The sequence below is a fragment of the Eriocheir sinensis genome, chromosome 25, assembly GCF_024679095.1.
Source record: "Eriocheir sinensis breed Jianghai 21 chromosome 25, ASM2467909v1, whole genome shotgun sequence".
NCBI lineage: Eukaryota > Metazoa > Arthropoda > Malacostraca > Decapoda > Varunidae > Eriocheir > Eriocheir sinensis.
This window is the reverse complement of record NC_066533.1, coordinates 19,468,969-19,493,847: the sequence shown is the minus strand read 5'-3', so window position 1 is coordinate 19,493,847 and position 24,879 is coordinate 19,468,969. Positions and strand designations below refer to the sequence as shown.

At 42.3% G+C, this 24,879-nt stretch overlaps 2 protein-coding genes and 1 long non-coding RNA gene across 6 annotated transcripts; 2 read left to right on the top strand and 1 right to left on the bottom strand.

The window, feature by feature from the left end:
* The first annotated feature begins 1,283 nt into the window (after window positions 1-1,283).
* On the top strand, window positions 1,284-14,013 carry LOC127003577 (uncharacterized). 2 transcript variants are annotated; one of them, XR_007757155.1, is made up of 4 exons: window positions 1,284-3,230; window positions 10,956-12,121; window positions 12,244-12,367; window positions 12,492-14,013. It is a non-coding gene; the product is annotated as an uncharacterized LOC127003577 (long non-coding RNA). The 2 variants fall into 2 exon arrangements; XR_007757154.1 differs by lacking the exon at window positions 1,284-3,230 and having other exon boundaries at window positions 10,355-12,121.
* On the top strand, window positions 7,147-8,959 carry LOC127003576 (uncharacterized). The gene has a single exon (XM_050870459.1). It carries the CDS (start codon window positions 7,408-7,410, stop codon window positions 7,897-7,899), a length of 492 nt encoding a protein of 163 aa, XP_050726416.1. The 5' UTR covers window positions 7,147-7,407; the 3' UTR covers window positions 7,900-8,959.
* On the bottom strand, window positions 13,630-24,430 carry LOC127003575 (progranulin-like). 3 transcript variants are annotated; one of them, XM_050870456.1, is made up of 12 exons: window positions 24,295-24,430; window positions 23,006-23,103; window positions 22,683-22,789; window positions 21,306-21,482; window positions 20,815-20,993; window positions 19,916-20,000; window positions 19,569-19,744; window positions 18,047-18,253; window positions 16,844-16,957; window positions 16,071-16,214; window positions 14,152-15,392; window positions 13,630-13,999 (listed from the first exon to the last, which is right to left on the bottom strand). In XM_050870456.1, exons 2-11 carry the CDS (start codon window positions 23,083-23,085, stop codon window positions 15,234-15,236), a joined length of 1,428 nt encoding a protein of 475 aa, XP_050726413.1. In that variant the 5' UTR covers window positions 23,086-23,103; window positions 24,295-24,430; the 3' UTR covers window positions 13,630-13,999; window positions 14,152-15,233. The 3 variants fall into 3 exon arrangements, with proteins under 3 accessions (XP_050726413.1, XP_050726414.1, XP_050726415.1); XM_050870457.1 differs by having other exon boundaries at window positions 14,304-15,392; XM_050870458.1 differs by lacking the exon at window positions 13,630-13,999 and having other exon boundaries at window positions 15,311-15,681; window positions 15,942-16,214.
* Between the last annotated feature and the right edge of the window lie 449 nt (window positions 24,431-24,879).

Sequence of the window (24,879 nt, the reverse complement as noted above, 5' to 3'; positions counted from 1 at the left end):
TATTCTCTCTCTCTCTCTCTCTCTCTCTCTCTCTCTCTCTCTTATTACATCATTATTCTCCCTCCTTTCTCCTCTTTCTTTCTATTTTAATTCCTTCCTTTCCTTCTTTTTAATCCTGTATCCCTACCTTCTTTACCCCAATATTCTCTCTCTAATGAGGCGGTAGCTGATTTATAAATATTTCTTAGGTAATTATCTTCTGACAATCGCGAAAGAGTAAGTAATCTGTTTTATTATTATTATTACATGAGAAAGTATTGACTAGGCTATGCAGACTCTCTCTCTCTCTCTCTCTCTCTCTCTCTCTCTCTCTCTCTCTCTCTCTCTCTCTCTCTCTCTCTCTACATATATATTATATTTATTTAAACATTAACAAAACCTAAAGGTATATATATATATATATATATATATATACATATATATTTTAATTTCAACTTAAATTTTTTTTTCCTCACTTTCGTCCTTTTCCTTCGTTTTTTTATTTCGATCTTTACGTCCATCAGTTAATAAAATCATAACCATTTTTTTTCTTTCCTTCTCTTTTTCTTCTAACCATAAACCGCAACGTAAGAACTATAAGAACTCTGTGTGGTCATCATCTCCCTTTTTCACTAATAAAAAAAAGCAAATAAAACAGTAAGGAAAAACTAAATCACTTCCCCCTCTTTTATGACCAATTCAGATACACGAACCAGCGGTGCACATACAAACCTTAGCTTTTAAGGCCTTCTGCATCAGTCCATTACCTCTGGCATTTAATGTGGTGCAGCCAAGGATTAAACACTATAAGGACAGCTCACTGAAACGTCATGACTGCGGTATGTCATCTGGTTCACTCACACCCTGCTCTCACCGTATAAAATGTACTAGAAAACCCTCTTGTCACTTATTCATAGTCAGATTTTGCGTTTTTGATTGCTAAGCATGAGTAGTTAAATTAGGCAGCTGTTGCGTTGGCTAATAGTATACAATAATTGAAATATATGCGATAAACACGGTATAGAGGTGCAGAAATATTGCTGTTTACTATCGATGCTTACGTTTTCTTAACTTTTATTAACATTAGTTTTCAACAACTTAATTTGCAGGTGATTCTCCTGCTTGCAACGTGATGCAAGCACTCTAAGGAAAGCCCTCACACCAAAGAAATGCTGCCAAGTCATACTCATTGAACGATCTGCCTCACAACATGGACGTTATTACGCATCGGCGAATAAAAAATATAAAAAATCACTAATGTATATATTTTTTTGTGAAGTACAAAGGCTAATGTATACTCACACACCCCAAAAAATTTACATGTCGTCACACCTGGGTCAAAATGGCCACTTACAAAACTTTTTTTGACAACAAAAATAACGTTACAGGAAACGCTGTGCCGAATGGCACACGGGACACTCATACCAGAGAAGTGAAAAGGAGCAGCGGACTGTGTAACTCTCTCATCAACAGGGCACCCGACACACTAATACATGCCCATGAATGAGTTGAAAAAGTCGGCCATGGTTAAACACAATGAGCGCGAGTTTCAAAAACACCTTAATTTTTGTGCCAAATGGCATACGGTTTCCATTCTAGGGTTAATGGCTAGAACCGACCCTGGGGAAGTGATGAAGTGAACGCCTTTACGCACACTCTCTCTCTCTCTCTCTCTCTCTCTCTCTCTCTCTCTCTCTCTCTCTCTCTCTCATTAGGTAATTAAAGAAAGGAAAGTGCAGGAAATAAGAGGAAAAGTATACATGACAATGGAGAGCTACAATAATATAAAAGAAACTTGCAATAAATAATAATAGTAGGCTAGTAGTAGGGATAATAGTAGTAGTAGTAGTAGTAGTAGTAGTAGTAGTAGTAGTAGTAGTAGTAGTAGTAGTAGTAGTAGTAGTAGTAGTAGTAGTAGTAGAAGTAGTAGTAGTAGTAGTAGTTGTAGTAGTAGTAGTAGTGCACCTCCTAACCTACTTATATTCCTTCCGTTGGGCACTACCAGGAAATACTTGGTCTAAACGTGAGAAGTAGACTTTTTTTCCTTATTTGCAAGCATAACGGGTTTCTTTCTTGTCGGGTCTCCGTTTTCCCCGCAAGCGCTTTCACTGCTTTTTGTCACTCGACAGGGACTTTAACATCAACCTTAAATATAATCAACGCCTCTTATTTTGCGCTCTCGTCCTCACTCAACCAAGAAAAACCCAATTAGGTGTCACACAAAACAAGAAACACACGAAACACATATGAAAACAGATATATGGTGATTTGTTTTGCTCTTTCTTCCTCACTCAACCAAGAAAAACCCAACTTAAGTGTAACACAAAACAAGAAACACACGAAACACATACGAAAAACAAATATAGAGTGATTTTTTGGCTTCTCTTCCTGACTCAACCAAGAAAAACAACTTAGGTGTCACACAAAACAAGAAACACAGGAAACACAAACGAAAAACCAACATTAACTGCATTTGAAACCATCCACAGACCAGGAGGGACATCAGATCACAGTTACTTGTATATCCTGTTTGTCCGGAAAGGTTATATATTTTTGCGCGGTGCAGAAAGGCGCTCAGGTGTATTCGCTGTGGAGTGGCGAGCAGGAAGAAAGGCCCGGACGCAGCTTTCTCCCGGTTGTGACGCCCTAGTGACGCTGAGAGGGAAGGGAAGGAGGGGACGGAAGGTGACAGAAGGAAGGACTGGGTGTGTAGTCTGTCTTCCTCTCCTCCGTCACCTACTAACATCACATACATCCCCAGAAAACACTCTCAAACATCATTACCCGTTCTTGACATGTTCTCGAGATGTTACGTACGGTTGGGTTATGCAAGGTAACATCGGGTTTCCAAGTCCGTCTTCCATTCATGAGTCATGCAACGTCACAGGCACAGCGAACACACATAGCTACATACCTAGAAAACGTAAACAAAACATCATTACCCGTTCTTGACGTAGTAGCCCGAGATGTTTTGGGTCTAACCTCCATCAAGTCACCTACTAACAACACATAACTCACATAACATCCCCAGAAAACACACCAAAAACATCATTACCAGTTCTTGCCGTGTAGTTTGAGATGTTCCGGTTGGTGTGACGCAAGGAAGGTGAGGCGGTGAGGCAGGTGGCAGGCAGGTGGTTGGCTCGCTGGCTGGAGGAGGAGGGACCGAGAGGGGTAAGGGGGCGGGCGGTGTTGAGACGGGTGAGAGCAGCGAAGAGAAGGCGGTGGTGGTGGTGTGTGTGCGTCTCTAGGTCAGTAAAGCTTGGCGGTGTTGAGGAGGTGGGTGTTGCGTCGTGGTGTTGAGGTGTTGCCCTTGTGGTGGTGTTGGGTGATCATGTCCTGCAGTGCCGGTGTGTGTGTGTTTTTGACCCTCATCGGTGCGTCTTGGCAGTGTTGAAATGTCAGGTGTAGTAAGGGATGCAATTGTCTTGAGGTCCCGTTAGTCTTTCAAGGTCACTGTAGTTTTGCGTTACGTGTGTGGAAGGGAAGGGAAGGGAAGGGAATTGTGTGTGTGTGTGTGTGTGTGTGTGTGTGTGTGTGTGTGTGTGTGTGTGTGTGAATGAACAGAAGTGTTTACGTGGGTGTATAAATCTAAATAGTATCCTCTAAGTATTTGTGTGTGTCTTTATGTGTTCTGAGAGTCATCGGGTTCTTCTTCGGCACTGAACTGTTTTGCGAGGGTCAAACTTGGTGCCATCATGTGTGTGTGTGTGTGTGTGTGTGTGTGTGTGTGTGTGTGTACGTGTCTCATTTCATTGGTGACTTGAACGCAAAACTCCTCATATCGTATCCAGCGGCGACCATGTTTGTGTGTGTGTCAAATATTTGTCTTCTCATTCTACCCAAGACTCAAGTGGGCGCTAACCGGAGGAAAGCGACGACACACATTCTCCCGAGTGATTCCTTTGATATAAAACGCTTCACACAGGTTAGGCGATGCAGTGGACGCATATAGACACTTCCACGAGCAACGATGTCTGTGGTAGGGGAATAATCGGCATGGGAGGAAGAAAAGTGATGCAGGAATTCGTGAGTCATTGTTTGATTGTTACAGAAATTCGTGAGGGAGTGATACAGAAATTCGTGGGTCTGTGCTTAAGTGATACAGAAATTCGTGTTACCTGTGATGACTTTAACAGTAAATCATATACGTGTTGGCTGATACTTTGGTCCTTTAGTTACATACATGAAACAAGAATTCGTGGGTCTGTGTTTTGAGGGATACAGAAATGCGTTATGTTTTGAAAGGTAAATCATATTATACGTGTTGGGTGATACAGTGTCCCATAGAGTTATACAATCTTTGAAGTCTGATCATACGAAGTCAGTCATGAAACACAACAGACCAAAGAGAACATTGGCTGAAAACACGCCTTAATCAGCGAAGAAATCAGTAATAAAAGGGGGATCAGAAGACTTAGAACTAACAAAATAAAGGTTAAGTAAGGCCCACGAAAGCAAGGTATGGCTAATAGAAGAGTTAGAATAGAGGGAATCAGAATAGACTTAGAACTAAGAGAATAGAGGTTAAGAACGCCCACGTTAGCCAGGCAGGACTAATAGAAGAAGTAGAACAGAGAATAGAATAGAATAGAGGGAATCGGAATATACTCAAAGCTAACAGAATAGAGGATTACAAAGACCAATATAGCAAAACAGGGCTAAAAGAAGAGTTAGAATAGAGAATAGAATAGAATAGAGGGAATCAGAACAGACTTAGAGCTGACAGAACAGAAGATTAGAAAGACCAATATAGCAAAGAATGATTAATAGAAGAGGTAGAATAGAGAGATCAGAATAGACTTGTAACTTTTAGAATATATTAAATTAGAGGTTTAGTATGTTAGATTAGATTAGATTAGAGATTTAGTATGTTAATTTAGATTAGATCAGAGGTTTAGTATGTTAGATTAGATTAGATTAGAGGTCTATTAGCGAGGCATGAAGATGATGGCGCCACTATAAACACTTGCCTGCGCCATGACGGGCTGGGGCCGAATACCATCCAGGCCCCTCAAGCAAGCCTACCGGCGCAATAGGCTGAGACGTAAAAAAAAAAAAAAAAAAAAAAAAAAAAAAATGACAATTATAAAACCATGAATCTTGGAGAAGGAAACAATTCGATACCATAAGGAAGAGAATGAGGACGAGGAGGATTTTACTATATAAGGAAGAATAAGGAGGAGGATTCCACTAATATCAGGAAGAGTATTAGGAAGGCTATTCAAGACCACAGGGAAGAGGGTCAAGCCGCCAGGGAAGAGATGGGAGACACTGAACTTTCTCCTGGATTCTCTTCTCCCCCCCTCCTCCTCCTCTTCCTCCTCCAACCGGGTCACATAACTCCCGGCGGTCCTACCTGGCTCACCCTTGTCCTAGTATTCTGGGACAAGGGAAAAGGGTGTTTGGGGGGTGAAGGGTGAGGGAGGGGGTGGGGGTGATGAGAGAGAGAGAGAGAGAGAGAGGGGGGGGGGAGAGCGACTCGTAATAGTCTTTCTCTCTCTCTCTCTCTCTCTCTCTCTCTCTCTCTCATTAGCACGCTTCATCTAACTTACAATGCATGTCACTCGCTAACCTTTCAAACACACACACACACACATACACACACACACTGACTGACTGACTGACTAACTGGCTGACTGACTGACTGGCTTCTGGTAAACCTAAACCACCACGAATGACTTGGTTGCCTCCTTGAACCAGTTTTTGCCACCAGAGGAAGAACAAACAGCTTTTTTTGGTAGACTTTGGGTCGGAGAGTGAGTGAGTGTCAAGTCTTCATATGATACCACTAAAAAAACTTCCCTGGAAATATGTGGAATGATGTGAGCTTTTTATAGTAAAGAACTCAAGGACAAAATATATATACAAAAAAAAAAGAACTAACACTGCTCGTATATAAGAAAGTACAGAGTGGCCAAGAGAGGTCAGTTTGAAAGGTGTATGGAAGTTGGTGTCTGGGGTTATGTATGAGAGAATGGGAAGAAAAGGAAGAATGAGACTAAGAACTGAGTGGCCAAAAGAGAGGATCAATTTCAGAGGTGTGTTGTGTATGAGAGAATGGGAAGAATGAGACTAAGAACTGAGTGCCAAAAGAGAGGATCAATTTCAGAGGTGTGTGGAAACTGGTGTCTGTTGTTATGTATGAGAGAATGGGAAGAATGAGACTAAGAACTGAGTGCCAAAAGAGAGAGGACAGTTTCAGAGGTGTGTGGAAACTGGTGTCTGTTGTTGTGTATGAGAGAATGGGAAGAATGAGACTAAGAACTGAGTGCCAAAAGAGGGAGGACAGTTTCAGAGGTGTGTGGAGGCTGTCTGTTTGGGGTTACATGTGAAATAATTAGAAGAAAAAGAAGAATGAGACTAAGAACTGAATGGCCAAGAGAGGACAGTTTCAGAGATGTGTGCAAACTGGTATTTGTTTGGGGTTACATGTGAAATAATTAGAAGAAAAAGAAGAATGAGACTAAGAACTGAATGGCCAAAAGAGAGGATCAATTTCAGAGCTGTATAGAACCTGGTGTCTGTTTGGGGTTATGTAGAAAGAATTGGAAGAAAAAGAAGAGCAAAAAGAACAAGATGAAGAACTGAATGGCCAAACTAGAGGATCAGTTTCAGAGGGTGAGGTGTATGGAATCCGCTTTCTGTTTTGATTTACATAAGAGAGAACGAGAAGAAAAAGATGAACCAAAAGAACAAGAACAAGAAGAATGAGACTAAGAACTGAGTGGCCAAAAGAGAGGATCAGTTTCAGAGCTGTATAGAACCTGGTGTCTGTTTGGGGTTATGTAGAAAGAATTGGAAGAAAAAGAAGGGCAAAAAGAACAAGATGAAGAACTGAATGGCCAAAAGAGAGGATCAATGTCAGAGGGTGAAGTGCCTTTGAAATCTGGTGTCTGGGGCTATGTAGAAAGAATTGGAAGAAAAAGAAGAACAAGAAGAATTGAGCGTCCAAAAGAGAGGATCAGTTTCAGAGGGTGAGCTGTGTGGAATCTGGTTTCTATTTGGATTTACGTAAGAGAGAACGAAAAGAAAAAGAAGATGAAAAAGTACAAGAACAAGAAGAATGAGACAAATAACTCAGCCACACTCGGCAATGATTGAAAATTGTCAGCTTGTAGTGGCAGGCGGGATGCGAACCAAGCCCCTCCAGGATACCGTGCCCCTCAGCCACCACCTCAAAGCAGATTAACACACCGAAAAGCATGAAGGTGGACACAATAGCCTTTGCAAACCCTTAAAACATTTCCTCTTGTGAATATTTCCTCATTTTTCTTTGAGTTATATCCGACAAGTGACGTTTGACTGTGTTTCAGGATGATGTTGACCACCAGACTGACCTGACATACGACCATGGACGATGACTTGACCCTGGTGACCCCAGATGACCCTTGGCACCAGACACTGTAATACTGACCCTGCGGCACCATGCTACCCCGCTGGATGACTCTGGTAGCCTGGGTGACCCTACTTCTACTGCTGGTCTACCCAAGTGACTCCTTCCTCCTTGGCTATGTGATTGATACGAGCGTGGAGGCGGCCGATGGCTACGAAATCATCAACCCCCTCGACAGCTGGTTTCTCGGGGGCGCCACCAGCATCGTGTATAACGCCCTAACCTTCAACTTCTTCGGGATAAAGGAATGGATCAGGCATATCTATGAAGTGGTTGCCTCGTATGCGATCTTCGAAGGGCTGGGACTCGTCATCACAGCGGTGGTCAACATCATCGCGGCCATCGCTGTCTCAGTCACGGAAATCATAACGGTGATCGTCGCTAATATCATCGAGGGTGTGTGGAGAGCGAAGCTGGCCATCCTCGAGTTCCTGTTCAGGGTATTCACGGGAAGGAGTTTTGACGGGGTGGCAGGTCTGGTGCGTGCCCTCAGTGATATCTATGGACTCGATTACACACTGTGACAAAACGCTTGGCCATGAGACTTGACTTGACAGATGGAAGGAAGATAAAGGAACTGACCTGACCTACCCTAACCCAGTACAGTCATCCCTCAAATAGTACAGTTTCCAATAGTTCAGTTTCGGTTTTATGTGGATTTTCAAAGATTTTTTTAGGATTTTTTAATTTTCCGACGAACAGGAAATTTAAAAATCCTTAAAAGATCTTCTGTGACAATCTGTATAAAACTGAAACCGAACTATTGGAAACCGTACTATTTGAGGGACGACTGTATATCCTCCTTGGACAGACGATTCCTTGGGTAGAAGGAAAAAAAGTGGATAAAAAGTTGAATAAAGAGTAAATCCCTGACCTATTGTAATCAATCTTCCATGGACAGATGTGTGATAGTCTGACCATGCAGTGGACTAGGGTGGAAGGAAGAAAAGGTAAATGAACAGTACCTGACCTATCCTAATCTAATCTATCTTCCTTGGGCATGTAAGAGTTCCTTCCAGGGGTGGCCGCAGCAAATGTGTCTCAATCTCTCCCTGTTCTGGCACTCCCTCTCAGCACACTCGCTCCAATACTCGCTCACCCGATAGATCCATTTCACAGGTGGTCTTCCCCTGACACCCCCTCCCTCAATCCTTCCCCCATACACCCTCTTCACAAATTCATTCTCCCCCATTCTCACCATGAGTAATTGAGTTGGGTGGAAGAAAAGTGAAAAGAGTGAATACCTGACTCAGCGTAACCTAATCTATCTTCCTTGGGCATAAGTGTGATAGTTTGGGCATGCAGTGGAAGAAACAAGGTGAAGAAACAACAGTATATACATGACGTAACCTAACCTATACTCCTTGAACCGTTGTGATAGTCTGGGCATGATTATGAATCCACAGAACACACACTGGACTTTGCCGGAAGAAAACAAGGTGAAGAAACAACAGTATATACATGACGTTACCTAACCTAACCTAACCAGTACTCCTTGAACCGTTGTGTGATTACGAATCCACGGAACACACACTGGACTTTGCTGGAAGAAAACAAGTGAAGAAACAACAGTATATACATGACCTAACCTAACCTATCCTATACTCCTTGAACCGTTGTGTGATTACGAATCCACAGAACACACACTGGACTTTGCCGGAAGAAAACAAGTGAAGAAACAGTAAATACGAAGTGAATAACTAAACATATATAGACATTTATAAAACAAGTGAAGAAACAACAGTATATACATGACCTAACCTAATATCCTACAAACAGTTTGTTACGAATCCACAGAACACACAATGAGAATGAAAACAAGTGAAGAAACAACAGTATATAAATGACCTAACCTAACCTAACCTATACTCCTTGAATGAGAACGAACTTGTGTAAAACAGACTGTTTGTTGAAGAAAACAAGTGAAGAAACAGTAAATATGAAGTGAATAACTAAACATATATAGACATTTAGTAGTAGTAGTAGTAGTAGTAGTAGTAGTAGTAGTAGTAGTAGTAGTAGTAGTAGCAGTAGTAGTAGTAGTAGTAGTATGTTTATAAATTGAGAGTGAGAGAGAGAGCCTGTAGAAGTAGTAGTAGTAATAATAGCAGTAGTAGTTATAAGATGCTGAAACTGTGAACAACCTACACTTGTATTCTCCTGTAAATAAAAAAACAACAACTTATTTATTGTAGTTAACAGCCATAAAATAAAATCCTGGCAACCTGTGACTGTGTGTGATGTAACAATCCTCTCGGGCCTAAAATCATCTGCTCTAGACTGCACCAGAAGCTCCTTGCGGTGAAGACTGATAAGGTTAACCCTGTAGCAGCCGGGATCATGTTTCTTAATGGTCCCTCTAAGTGAGAAAAATGAGAAAAAATCACCCCTCACACAAACCATTTCATATACATCAAAGCATTTGTGATCAGATTATGTATCATCTATTTTTGGGGGTTTATATCATGGCACAAATTTGGCCCGTCGCTGCTACCGGGTTAAAGGGGTTCGAGTGTATATGTGGTGCAACTGAGAAGGGATTATGACCTGAGAAAAATATACAGCCATACCTCAGTTTACAAGCTTATTATGTTCTGGAATTTTGCTCGCAACTAAAAAGACTCGTAACCCGTAACTTTCAAGAGAAGGGTAGAACGATGGAAAGAGTGAGTGTCTATGTAGTGATTTTTTTGCTTCATCGGTGCCAAATGATGCAGGATAGAGGCGGGGGAGGAAGAGGGAGAGGGGGAGGCAGAGGAGAAGGAGTAGGAGGAAGAAGAGGAGGAGATGGGGAAGGAGCATCAGGCCACTTCTCCTCCTGAAACTGACCAATCATTCTGCCACTCCTCTTGATTCATTCGTAGCACCAGCGTGTGGCGGGCTTTTTTTTATGAGTTTCCTTTTTTTTTTGCCCTTAACAGTTTCGTCTAATGTAAAAAAAAAAAAAAATAAATAAATAAATAAAATAAAAATGTAGGTTAGTGTACTGCTGAAAACATGAAGATCACACAAATGTCAGCTGACACAAGCGTGCGGGTGCTGCCTCTGTGAGTGTACAACGCGGACTGAGACCCCATTCCCATCGTTTTCCACTCTGAGCGCTCTCGTCTTGCAGCAAACAAAGGGGAAGTTGGAAAGTTTCGTTTAGTCGGCGCAACATCTGTGGTCACATGCCGGAGAGAGACAGAAAGGGAAGGAATTATAGGAGAAGGGTACCCATTCACTGCTGGGTGGACAGGGGCGTAGGGTATTGGGAAAGCCGCCCAAATTTTTCCACTTTGCCCGGGAATCGAATCCGGGCTCTCTCAGTTGTGAGCCGAGTGTGCTAACCACTGCACCACGAAGCCCCCTGCAAATAAAGGGAACCGTCTTCAACTTGTACAAACAGGATACTCGTACACCAAGTCACCACTTGTAAAGAAGGCATTTTCAGTGATTATTTTTCTGCTTGTAAATCAAAGCACTCGTAAACTGAGGCATTTCTGTATAAGAGAGAACACAAAGGATGATTTTGCTTCTATATTTCATGTCTTTTAGTTGCCTTGGCTGCCAGGTGTGACATGTGACTGCTGTATTTCAGGATGACGATGACCACCGGACTGACCTGACACATGACAATGGACCTTAACTTGACCCCAGCACCAGGAACAGATGACCCTTGGCACCTGGCCCTCTAACACTGACCCTGCGGCACCATGCTTCCTCGCTGGATGACTCTGGCAGCCTGGGTGACCCTACTGCTACTGGTCAACCCAAGCGATTCCTTCTTCCTTGGGGTTGGAGTTGATACGAGCGTAGAGGAGGCAGATGGGTATGAGATTCTGAACCCCCTCGACAGCTGGTTTCTCGGGGGTGCCACCAGCATCGTCTACAACGCCCTAACCTTCAACGTCTTCGGGATAAAGGAGAAGATAAGGAAAATATACGAGGTAGTTGCCTCGTACGCGATTTTCGAAGGCCTCGGACTCATCACGACGGTCATAGTCAACGTCGTCGCTGCTGTGGCCGTCGCTGTCGCGGAAATCCTCACCATCATCATCTCGAACATCATAGAAACGGGATACAGGAAGAAGCTGGCAGTGGTTGAGTTCCTGTTCAGGGTGGTAACGGGAAGGAGCCTGGAGGGCGTGGTGGAGCTTGCCCGAGGCCTTGGCGGAATGGACAACCCAATGAGTGTTTCGATAGCAGGTTAAAACTCAGGATATGTGTGTATGAGGCCCATAAACCATGTACTGATGTGTCTGTAGGGAATGTTAGTAGGTTGTTCTTTGCTAGGCTACAGCTTGCCCGAGGCCTAAGTGAAATGGACGACCCAATAAGTGTTTCGATATCGGGTTAAAGTTCTGGACATGTCTGTGTACGAGGCCCTTCAACCATGTACTGATGTGAGTATAGGGAGTGTTCTTTGCTAGGCTACAGCTTGCCCAGGGCCTAAGTGAAATGGACGACCCAATAAGTGTTTTGATATCGGGTTAAAGTTCTGGATATGTCTGTGTACGAGGCCCTTTAACCATGTACTGATGTAGGTATAGGGAGTGTTCTTTGCTAGGCTACAGCTTCCCCAGGGCCTTTGCAAGTTTAACTACCCAATCAGTGCCTCAAGACTATGATAAACCAGCTTTTGAGTGCGTCTGTTATTTGTATATTCAGTATAGAATGTACAAGACACTTCAACCATGTGCTGATGTGAAAGAAGGGAGTGTTAGGAGTTACCAACCTTCTTTATTATCAGTGTTTTGAGTCCAGGTTAAGATTTTGAATGTGCCTGTGTCATATTCAGAGTAGGACTTAACCAACCATGTGTTGATGTGAGTGTAGGAAGTGTTAGGAGTTACTAACCTTCCTTATTATCAGTGTTTTGAGTCCAGGTTAAGATTTTGAATGTGCCTGTGTCATATTCAGAATAGGACTTAACCAACCATGTGTTGATGTGAGTGTAGGAAGTGTTATAGGAGTTACTGACCTTCCTTATTATCAGTGTTTTGAGTCCAGGTTAAGACTTTGAATGTGTCTGTGTCATATTCAGAATAGGACTTAACCAGCCATGTGTTGATGTGAGTGTAGGAAGTGTTATAGGAGTTACTGACCTTCCTTATTATCAGTGTTTTGAGTTCAGGTTAAGATTCTGAATGTGCCTGTGTCATATTCAGAATAGGACTTAACCAGCCATGTGCTGATGTGAGAGAAGGGAGTGTTAGTAGTTGCTGTTGTTCTTTGCTGGGCTACAACTTTGTGCCATAATAGTCGGAGTTTAGGTTCGACATCGCAGGATTTTTTTTAACACTTCAAGACTGGATCAATTTTGTCCTGAGTGAGAATTGCACTGTTTTTGAGGTCAGTAAGATAGGCACATTACAATAAGGGGAGATCCTGTGCCCTGCGTTCACCACAATACCTCAGAGCCATTCATAGGGACTCAAGGTATGCGACAGGCACACATTCAATTACCCTGTACAGTCTTGCCAAAGCTTGCCATGTATATATATATCTGTGGTTTAGTCCTTCAGCAGTCTTATAGATGTGACCAGGTTCTCTTAGTGACCTTGTATGAACCTGTATTTATTTAATGTTTTCTCATGTCTTGCCCAACCTTGCCACATACTTGCCCATGTATATATATGTGGTTGAGTCCTTGGCAGCCTTATACATGCCACCAGGTTCCCTTAGTGACCTTGAATGAACCTGTATTTATAGTTTATTTTTCTCATGTGTAAGAATAAAGCTTTCTACGTGACAGCAGGTATAATTCTTGTCTCTTCTTGATGTGTAACAAAATCACGTCTTAATTCAAACTACTACCATGTGTTGTTTACGTATTCCCCCTTGCAGTACGAACGTGAGGTAATCCTAGGCTTGAAAAAATAGTTAGTCTCCTTAACCCCTTGACTGCAGATTTCCTACAGTCAGACTTAACCAAGCTACAGGAATGGAACAAGAAGTGGCTGCTACAATGCAATGAAGAAAAATGTAAAGTCCTGCACCTTGGGAGGGGAAATCCAGCACATCAATACCATATGGGAAACACTCCACTATCCACCACAGAGGCAGAGAAAGACATGGGAGTATATGTTACCAGGCTACCAGTGATGGCAAAATCCGTGCCAATCACAATGGACAGGTTACGGACAGACCACCACCTAGGCTGTACCATAGGGTCTGTGTGGTCTGGATATCTGTGTAAATCTAAGTAAAAATCACAAATATGTATTAAATCTGAGCTTCAGAGAATAGTTTGTGTCTGTAAAATGCATTGCTGTGTATGAAAAAGACTTTAATTCAGTAGGAAATATTAGTACAAATAGCTTCCATGATATACAGAAACACTAATCTCTCCTAATGTAAATAAATGCACAACTCAAACATTAATAATATATACTTTGCAGTGACAATAATAACATTTCTTAAAGATCATAATAACATCCAATGACACTTCACAATCCACTTCTGACAATGGAAGTAATGAGATATTGACCCCTACTAATATTGTGTCTAATCTTGCCCTTCACATCCCCTCTATAAGCTTCTGTACCCATGGCTTGTTTTAGTGGAAGAACACGAGGGTCACATTCTGAAACACACACGAACGCTTCACTCTTGACAAAGGAAGTAATGAGATATCGCCACCTACTAATTTGTGTCTAATCTTGCCCTTCACATCCCCTCTATAAGCTTCTGTACCCATGGCTTGTTTTAGTGGAAGAACACAAGGGTCACATTCTGAAACACACACGAACACTTCACTCTTGACACACCAACTAATTTGTGTCTAATCTTACCTACTAATTTGTGTCTAATCTTGCCTTCCACATCCTTAAATTCTGATACCTCTACACCCATGGCTTGTTTTAGTGGAAGAACACGAGGGTCACATTCTGAAACACACACGAACGCTTCACTCTTGACAAAGGAAGTAATGAGATATCGCCACCAACTAATTTGTGTCTAATCTTGCCTTCCACATCCTTAAATTCTGATACCTCTACACCCATGGCTTGTTTTAGTGGGAGAACACAAGGGTCACATTCTGAAACACACACGAACGCTTCACTCTTGACAATGGAAGTTATGAGAAATCGCCACTTATTCTACTGTATCTAATCTTGCCCTTCACATACACTCATTCTGATACTTCTACGCCGACAGCTTGTTTTGGTGGAAGAACATAAGACACCATCGCTATCAGGTACTTCAAATGGTTTCCCTATGATACAAACTTTGCAATACCCTTCACTAAGAGCGCAGTGATTTCAGTTAAACGTGTCTGCTAATCATAAGAAAAACATAATAAATCTCAAATGTTAAATCTCAAATGGTACATACTAACAAATATGATGCCTTGCTTGTCTTCCCAGAATACTGCACTTTGTATTAACCACTACACTGAGCCATAGAAACAATACTGTAGGTTCGGGCTAGGACAAAAAATCCCATGAGAATAAACTGGTGTAAAAAACATCCTTCAGTACAAATATTTACAATTCTTCTCGGTAGTCTATCATACCTAAGGAAATGCCTAAATCAATCTATATTCTCCATCACCATGCTGTTAATTCTTTTGCATAGCTCTTGTCTCTGAGTCTGCGTCAAGCTGCCCGCTGAACACTAGAAAATACTTCCCCCAACGGCAAGAACTTGGCTCACGCAACGTCTCCCTTCCAGAAAACAGCATGAAGAATTGCACCTTCAGCTCAAAGCAATGAGAAAATCCCCAATATATTCCACAGCCTACAAGATAATAACAACTAAACTACAAGCTGAATATAATGCCCCAAACCAAACAGAGGAATAATGACAGCAATAACCTTTCTAACCTTCTGATAATGCAAAGAAATTCCTACATCACAGTTGCTGGAGGTCACTATGGTGCCAGCATCACCTTGGGGGACTCAGCGCCCAGTGTGGTGTGCTCGATGAGGGTCTTGTTGAGGCTGCTGCCCCCCTCCAAACGCTCACAGCCAGAATCAGCACACCAGTAGCCATGGGGACAGCAGTGTTGCATGTCGCCGCAGCACGTTGCCTGTCAAGATCAAAGAGTTAGCCTAAACGAAAATTAACTCCTTGACTGCGGATTTCCTACAAGAAGACATCACCAAGCTACAGGAATAGAACAAAAAGTGGCTGATTTAATTCAATGAAGAAAAATGTAAAGTCCTGCACCTTGGGAGGGGAAATCCAGCATACCAATACCATCCACTATCCATCACAGAGGCAGAGAAAGACCTGGGATTATATGTTACCAGGCTACCAGTGAAGGACAAATCCATGCTAATTGCAGTGGATGGGTTAATACAGAGGCAGAGAAAGACCTGGGATTATATGAGTTACCAGGCTACCAGTGAAGAACAAATCCGTGCTAATCGCAGTGGATGGGTTAATACAGAGGCAGAGAAAGACCTGGGATTATATGTCACCAGGCTACCAATGAAGGACAAATCCATGCTAATCACAGTGGATGGGTTAATACAGAGGCAGAGAAAGACCTGGGATTTTTTGTTACCAGGCAACCAATGAAGGACAAATCCGTGCTAATCACAGTGGATGGGTTAATACAGAGACAGAGAAAGACCTGGGATTATATGTCACCAGGCTACCAATGAAGGACAAATCCATGCTAATTGCAGTGGACGGGTTAATACAGGTTAGGAATATCATGCATGTGTTTTACTAGGAGGGTAGCTGTGGTGGGCGGCCTTACCCTGGGCATGGGGCAGCAGCCAAAGCGGGAAGATGAGATGTTGCAGCAGGTGTTGCCGTCGGGACACATGGAGCCGTCGGGGCAGTTTATGTATTCCTCATCAACAGCGGCTGGCTCTTCACTTGGCACGGCAGCCGGTTTGCGCTGGAAGATACAAGCCATGAGTCTCCTGGTGAATGAGCTGTGATGGTACAGAGGGAAATGGACAATAAAAAAATTCTGTGTATAAAAACATTGTTATGACATCAGAAATTTTGATTTTATTACGGTGAAAGCATTTTGCCATTTTTCATATATGCTCCCTTACTAATGAGACTTTCTACACAACAAAGTGAGGTCATTCTTTGTTGATTCATAAGGTGCTGGCTATCATGTGTTTGAAGATACCCTGAACTTAACCTAACCTAACTAACAAAACCCCAAACAGTTACTATAGGTCTTGACTCAGAAAATTCATTTATGCTTCCTTACTAATGAGACTTTCTATACAACAAAGTGGGGTCATTCTTTGTTGATTCATACCATAAGGTGCTGGCTATCATGTGTCTGAAGATACCCTAAACGTAACGTAACCTAACCTAACAAAACCACAAACAATTACTATAGGTCTTGACTCAGAATATTCATATGCCGAAATGTTTAAGAATATGTAAACTTTATTCCACCCAAGATATTCACTTCAACAGGGCAAGACGCAGAAAATATACTCCCATAAAACCAACAGAAAAGCTTTAGGGAACAAAGGTCTTCCCAGTTCCCAGATATCTACACACCTGGCGCAGGACAGGTGGCAGGAAGGACAGGAAGGGCAGCCTCTCACACATCCCACCCGCAGCACACTGGTAACCGTTGGGGCAGCAGCTCTCGTGGTCTGAGCAGCAGGTGGCCTAGAAAAGTCATCCACCAGTTAAAAAAATACATTAAAATCAAGTAGTATACCTATAATCTTTACTCTTGCTCATCCCCATTCTGTCCAAATCCCTTATGCAAGAGTTAACCAGCATCTTCATTCTTTCATCCCTATTCTATCCAAATCCCTTATGCAAGAGTTAACCAGCATCTTCATTCTTTCATCCCTATTCTATCCAAATCCCTTATGCAAGAGTTAACCAGCATCTTCATTCTTTCACCCCTATTCTATCCAAATCCCTTATGCAAGAGTTAACCAGCATCTTCATTCTTTCATCCCTATTCTATCCAAATCCCTTATGCAAGTTAACCAGCATCTTCGTTCTTTCACCCCTATTCTATCCAAATCCCTTATGCAAGAGTTAACCACCATCTTCATTCTTTCATCCCTATTCTATCCAAATCCCTTATGCAAGAGTTAACCCGTATCTTCATTCTTTCATCCCTATTCTATCCAAATCCCTTATGCAAAAGTTAACCAGCATCTTCATTCTTTCATCCCTATTCTATCCAAATCCCTTATGCAAGTTAACCAGCATCTTCATTCTTTCATCTCTATTCTATCTAAATCCCTTAAGAGTTAACCAGTATTTTCATTCTTTCATTCCTTAGAGTTAACCAGCATCTTCATCATAATTCTATCCAAATCCCTTATGCAAGAGTTAACCAGCATCTCCATTCTTTCATCCCTAAGAGTTAACCAACATCTTCATTCCTTCATTGCAATTCTATCCAGATCCCTTATGCAGGAGTTGACCAGCATCTCCATTCTTTCATTCCTTAGAGTTAACCAGCATCTTCATTCCTTCATCGTAATTCTATCCAGATCCCTCATGCAAGAGATAACCAGCATCTTTATTCTTTCATTCCTATGGCTGGTAAACTCTAGAACAGCCTCCCTTCCTTCATCTGTATTTCCTCCTGCCTATGACTTAAACTCTTTCAAGGGGAGCGTATCAAGACACATCTCCACCCGAAATTGACCTCTCTTCTGACCTCTCGCTCCTTATTCTCCTATTGGAGCAGCATATATTATTTATTTTGCTTGTATAAAGACTGGTTCTCACCTCTGCAAAGGGACAGCAGCCGTAGGAGCCATCCTTCATGAGGCAGCAAGTGTTCCCAGGCTCACACCGACTCCGCTTGTCAGGGCAAAGACCATCAGGGCCTGCCTTGGATAATTCTGACTCTGTTTCCGGCAGGGTCTCAGGGAAGTGTGGTGTGTTGGGTAGGTTCTGCGAGGCGAGTGAGAAGGCTGGAGTCGACAAATTCCCCTGCAAGAAACAGAAATAGGGGATAGTGAAGACAAAACAGGATTATTATTATTATAATATTACTATTGAACTCAGCATTACCTACATGAAGCTAAATGTACTAGAGCTCGTAACTGACAGACAGAGGTTTAGGGGCGTTTCCAGGGGTAGATTATGACCAGGAAACAGACATGGGAGTTTGTTAAGACAGCACAGGGTTATTATTATCATCATAATTATTATTAAACTCTGCATTACCTACGTGAAACTAAAGGTAAAGCTCATAACTGACAGACAAAGGCCCATATTATTAAACATTTGGGCACCCAAGCACACATATTTGACAAGGCTGTCATGGGAGTTTTAAGGGGGCATTTCCATGGATAGTTTTATGACCCTTGTGGTAGATTGACTCTTCTTCTGTACCGTGAACCTAAAACAACCACTCATTGGAACCTGACTGATCTAATGGGACATTTCCAGGGGTAGTTTTATGACCCTTCTTCTGTACCATGAACCAAAATCAACCACTCACTGGAACCTGACTGATCTAAGGGGACAATTCCAGGGGTAGTTTTATGATCCTGGTGGTAGTGACCATTCTTCTGTACAGTGAACCAAAAACAACCACTCATTGAAACTTGACTGATCTAAGGGGGCATTTCCAGGGGTAGTTTTATGACCCTGGTGGTAGAGTGACCCTTCTTCTGTACAGTGAACCTAAAACAACCACTCATTGGAACCTGACTGATCTAAGGGGGCATTTCCAGGGGTAGTTTTATAACCCTTCTGGTAGTTTGACCCTTCTTCTGTACCATGAACCTAAAAATTGACTGAATTTAGGGGACATTTCCAGGGGTAGTTTTATGACCCTGGTGGTAGTCTGACCCTTCTTCTGTACCATGAACCTAAAAATTGACTGAATTTAGGGGACATTTTGGTGGGTAGTCTGACCCTTCTTCTGTACCATGAACCTAAAATTGACTGAATTTATGACCCTGGTGGTAGTCTGACCCTTCTTCTGTACCATGAACCTAAAAATTGACTGAATTTAGGGGACATTTCCAGGGGTAGTTTTATGACCCTGGTGGTAGTCTGACCCTTCTTTTGTACCGTGAACCTAAAGCAACCACTCATTGGAACCTGACTGATCCAAGGGGGCATTTCCAAGGGAACTAGTTTTATGACCCTTCTTCTGTACTGTAAACCGAAAAGAACCATCCATTAGAACCCGACCGACCTCCTTTTCAGCCTTTGGAAACAGTCAACGTGAGGGGTGGAAGCATCTGAAAATACCAACCAACCTAGTCAGTTTCTTGGGACCTCGGAAACTTGCCTTATCACAAGCACCGGTGGAGGTGTTGCAGACGGAGTGTTGGGGGCAGCAGTGAATGAGGTCCGTGCAGCAGATGGCGTCGGTCAGCGGGCAGCAGCCATAGCCTCCGTCCGTCACGTGGCAGCAGGTGAACTGCTCGGCGCAGGGGTGACCATCAGGACACTTGCCTCCTGGGTCTGTCAAAAAGGGGTTAGATTCTCCATGTAAAAGGATTGGAATGGGTGATGTAAGCCCTCTCATGGCACAAAACATCTTTCCTCTGTACTACTACAACAAAAAATACAAATACAAATCTACTACCACTACTACTACTACTACAACTACTATTATGTTGAAAGCCATCTTACCAGCAGCTTGAGGTGGGCTGGGCTTCCTCGGTTCACTGGTCTTCATCATAGCTGCTGCCTTGCCCAACCAGGCCCCTCGTTCACTCTGAGAGACAGACACAGAGATAATAACAATGCTAGGTACTGCATGGTTTGGAGTGGTCAGATTATGCAGGAGAGGATGAGACAGGGAAGGTTGGCAGAGAGACAGAGACAGAGTGGAATGCTGAAGAGATGTGGTTTGGAAGAGACGCAGAGGAGTGAGACAGGGAGGGTTGGCAGAGAGACAGAGGGCGGAATGCTGAAGAGATGTGGTTTGAAAGAGACGCAGAGGAGTGAGACAGAGAGACAGAGGGTGGAATGCTGAAGAGATGTGGTTTGAAAGAGACGCAGAGAAGTGAGACAGAGAGACAGAGGGTGGAATGCTGAAGAGATGTGGTTTGAAAGAGACGCAGAGGAGTGAGACAGAGAGACAGAGGGTGGAATGCTGAAGAGATGTGGTTTGGAAGAGCCGCACAGGAGAGTGAGACAGAGAAGAAACAGAACACGAACATTAGAATTTCTGGCTCACTTTTACTTAATATTCCCAAACTTAATGCCACAAGCACTCATGTAATTCCTGGCACACTTTTACAAGCTATAAACTTAACTCCACTAGCTCTTTGCTTATAAAAAGAGAACATAAACATCAGAATTTCTAGGTCACTTTTACTTCATATTCCCAAACTTAATGGCACAAGAACTTATATAATCCCTGGTACACTTTTACTAGCTATAAACTTAACACCACTAGTTCTTTGCTTATAAAAACAGAACATGAACATGAGAATTTCCAGCTCACTTTTATTTCCTATTCCTAAACTTAACGCCACAAGCACCCATGTAATTTCAGGCACACCTTTGACGCCTGCCCCCCTCACCTCACAGCCTCCGGAAGTCGGCTCACACTCGGATCCGTGGGGGCAGCAGTGGAAGCCGTCCATGCAGCACTTTGCGTCAGCGTAGGGGCAGCAGCCGTAGTGACCCCTGAACATCTTGCAGCAGGTGAAGGAGGAGGGACACTGGTGGCCGTCGGGACAATTCTTGCTCTCTCCTTCAACTGTATTAGTGAAGTTAGTAGACGGCACTTGGTACACACATAATTAGGGTTATATTCGCAAACATTTCTGCCCTCAAGCACACACATTTGACAAGGCTTTCATAGGAGTTTTGGGCATTTCCAGAAGGGTCATAGAACTACCCCTGGTTACGCCTAAAATTCTCACAAAAGGTTAGTCAAGTATATGTGTTTATGGGACAAAATGTTTAAAAATATGACCCTATATACCTCGTCTGACCTGAAAACTCCTTCCTTAAAACCTCCCTTTAATCATGCCAACATAGAATTGAAAACATCATCATATTAACCTACCGTCAGTGTCATTAACGTGGTTGGTCTCCAGGAAGTGAATATGGCGATAGTGTGTCAGTTCACCCTCCTCCTCCTCCTCCTGGACCACCACCTCTGGCCTGGCTGAGATCTGTGCAAAGAAGAGCACCGGGAACCCATTCTTGAGGCAGGCCTGGTGCCTCTCGTCGCACTTCATGCCTGGGGGGGACAAATTATGCTAGACGTTATCGATTTGAAATCCATAAAAGTAGCATTAACCCGGTATCTGCAGGGATCATGTTTCTTAAAGGCCCCTCTAAGCGAGAAAAATGAGAAAATAAATCATCACTCACGCAAACCATTTCATAATATGTATCAACGCATTTGTGATCAGTTTATGCATTATCTATTTTTGGGGGTTTATATCATGGCAAAAATTTGGCCCGTCGCTGGTTCATGGGAAAGGCACAAATTTGGCCCGTCGCTGCTACACAGTAAAGGCACAAATTTGGCCCGTCGCTGCTACACAGTAAAGGCACAAATTTGGCCCATCGCTGCTACACAGTAAAGGCACAAATTTGGCCCGTCGCTGCTACACAGTAAAGGCACAAATTTGGCCCGTCGCTGCTACCGGGTTAAGCGTGTGTGCAGGTGTAATATTGGAAGTATGCGAGTGAGTGAAGGGAGAGGAAATGGTGGCATGGTTGCGTTACCAGACTGTCGTACTTAGCCTCTTATGTTTTCAGATTTCCGACCCCAAAACTGTCTCCTCCACTCCAATAACTACATTTGTTTATAGTTACTGTTGTAAAGTTTAATAATTAATGTCTTTGCTATAGTTAAGTTACCGTTGAAAGGTTTAATAATTAGTGTCTTTGCTATAGTTAAGTTACTGTTGAAAAGTTTAATAATTAGTGTCTTTGCTATAGTTAAGTTACCGTTGAAAGGTTTCATAATTAGTGTCTTTGCTATAGTTAAGTTACCGTTGAAAAGTTTAATAATTAGTGTCTTTGCTATAGTTAAGTTACCGTTGAAAGGTTTAATAATTAGTGTCTTTGCTATAGTTAAGTTACTGTTGAAAAGTTTAATAATTAGTGTCTTTGCTATAGTTAAGTTACCGTTGAAAAGTTTAATAATTAGTGTCTTTGCTATAGTTAAGTTACCGTTGAAAAGTTTAATAATTAGTGTCTTTGCTATAGTTAAGTTACCGTTGAAAAGTTTAATAATTAGTGTCTTAGCTATAGTTAAGTTGCTGTTGAAAGGTTTAATAATTAGTGTCTTTGCTATAGTTAAGTTACCGTTGAAAGGTTTAATTATTACTGTCTTTGCTATAGTTTAGTGTCGAAAAATGGCCAATACAATGGTGGATACGATAATCTGGCAATGCTGAGTGGTGGTTTGGGTGCTGCCGTCACCTACCGAAGGGACAGCAGTGGACGTGGTCGTGGCAGCACTGAGCCTGGGGGTAGGTGCAGCACCCGAACTCATGGTTAGCAAGCGGACAGCAGGTCATGTTGTTTGGGCACCTGAAAAAATAAAAAATATATAAAAAATAAAAAATAAAAACAGAATAGAATTTAATAACGATCTTTGACATCTGGACATATCTATAATAAGAGGGGATGATAATGTAACTAAATGTATGGTAAATATTATAATAAAACTATGGCAGAAATTCAGATTTAACAAGGAAATAGGCAAGACCACAGTAGAGAGAGAGAGAAAGAGAGAGAGAGACTTACCTGACCTTCCCACCAGGACAGAGCTCGGCCCAAACAGGCACCACCAGCAGGAGGGCGGGCAGAAGTGACCACAGCAGCATCTTGCCTCGTCAGGGAGTCTGTGGGCAGCAGGACATAAGAATTAGCCATCACAGGAAATTATTAGCAAGAAAACAAAGAAAAACAGACAACTGGGTAAATACTATGTAAATCTGAGCTACATACCTATTATCAGGAAGACAGAAAGAGGGAAGGAGAAGCAGATTTGCAGTGTATCCTTTAAAGATGGCAGACGTGTTCTTCCTTTATCTACACCTACATAATTTTTAAGTTAAAAGCCCGGCAGTGATACTTGGTAGTGGCTGTTGCTGGTGTGTGGATGCGCCTTCGGGCAAGGGGATAAGGTTGGTATTGTTAAACGCTTCCACCTCCCACATCAACTACTTCCAAAGGCCAAAAAGGAGATCAACCGAATTTTAATGACTGTGTTTTTTAGGTTCATGGTACAGAAGAAGGGTCAGTCTACCACCAGGGTCATAAAACTACTCAAGGAAATGACCCAAACTCTCATGGATGCCTTGTCAAATATGTGAGATTGGGCACAAAAATGTTTAAAAATATGGCCCTAAACCCTGTCAAGCTGACCTATCTTTCGGCCACCTCTTTGGATTCTTTTTAGGAGCAGTGAGTAGCGGGCTTTCTTTATTAATGTTTGCTTTTTGTGTGCCCTTGAACTGTCTCCTTTGCTGTAAAAAAAAAAAAAAAAAAAAAAAAAAGCTTGATGAGCCATGACAAGCCCGTGAGTCAGCCAGTCATGTCCAGTACCTGTCACACCCACCACCGTCACTATACCTCACTATACCGTATCTACAATGACTTCACACTTCATGATGCTATAGAACAAGAGACTGAGAGAGGTTATAGGAAGAAAAGGCTAGAGAAAATGAGAAAGGCGAAAAATATAAGAAAATGTGTAAGGGTTACGCCTCCTCCAGCTCCTCCATACATGTCAAGTACCTGTCATACCCGAGCAGCCCTAAACCGTATATACACTATGCCTATCTACAATGACTACACACTTCACAATGCTATAGAATGAGAGACTAATAAAGGTAATAAGAAGAAAAGGCTAAGGAAAAAGCGAAAGAAAGGCGAAAAACGTAAGAAAATGTAAGGGTCATGCCTCCTCCAGCTCAGCCATACACGTCAAATACCTGTCAGACCCGAGCCAGGCCTATACCGTATCTACACTAGTCATTATATCGTATCTACAATGATTACACACTTGACGATGATACAGAATAACTCACCGCGGCCAGGAGGTGTCTTGGGGTAAGTGTCCTGCACTAACGTAAAGGCTAAGTGGGTAAAAACGTAAGGAAATAAGGGACCGTGAGAACCTGCCCGTCCACACCTCCTCCACCGGCGCCACAAGTGTTTACTGTAGGTCCATAGGGGTGGGCAGGTACCGGTACCAGTACCGGTACCAGATTGCTCGGATTTATATATTGGATTTATTGATAATTTTTCATGTCCGTTTTTTTTTATTATTTATTTTTCCGATAAAAAAATAGCATGCATAGGTATTATGGAAGTACTCGATCATAGTCTAATAACAATGACAATATATATTAGCAACCAAAAGTCTGTAACCAAACTAATAAGTAAAAGTAAATAAAACATATATTTTTACTAACTCACTTCATTACCATTATTATTATTATTATTATTATTATTATTATTATTATTATTATTATTATTATTATTATTATTATTAATATTATTAGACAAAGACTGATATAACGACCATTGGGTATGAAAATAAAGGAGAGAGAGAGAGAGAGAGAGGGGGGATGGAAATATGGCAATCAGTAGGCTGCTCTCTTTCTCTCTCG

Bases quoted from the DNA above. Each gene is read 5' to 3' on its own strand.
- LOC127003576 (XM_050870459.1), top strand. From the start codon at position 7,408: ATGCTACCCCGCTGGATGACTCTGGTAGCCTGGGTGACCCTACTTCTA.
- LOC127003575 (XM_050870456.1), bottom strand. From the start codon at position 23,085: ATGCTGCTGTGGTCACTTCTGCCCGCCCTCCTGCTGGTGGTGCCTGTT. The intron at 22,790-23,005 runs GTAAGTCTCTCT...TTATTTTTTCAG, and splicing joins TGTCCTGGTGGGAAGGTCAG to GTGCCCAAACAACATGACCT. The intron at 20,994-21,305 runs GTAGGTTAATAT...TCACTAATACAG, and splicing joins CCACGTTAATGACACTGACG to TTGAAGGAGAGAGCAAGAAT.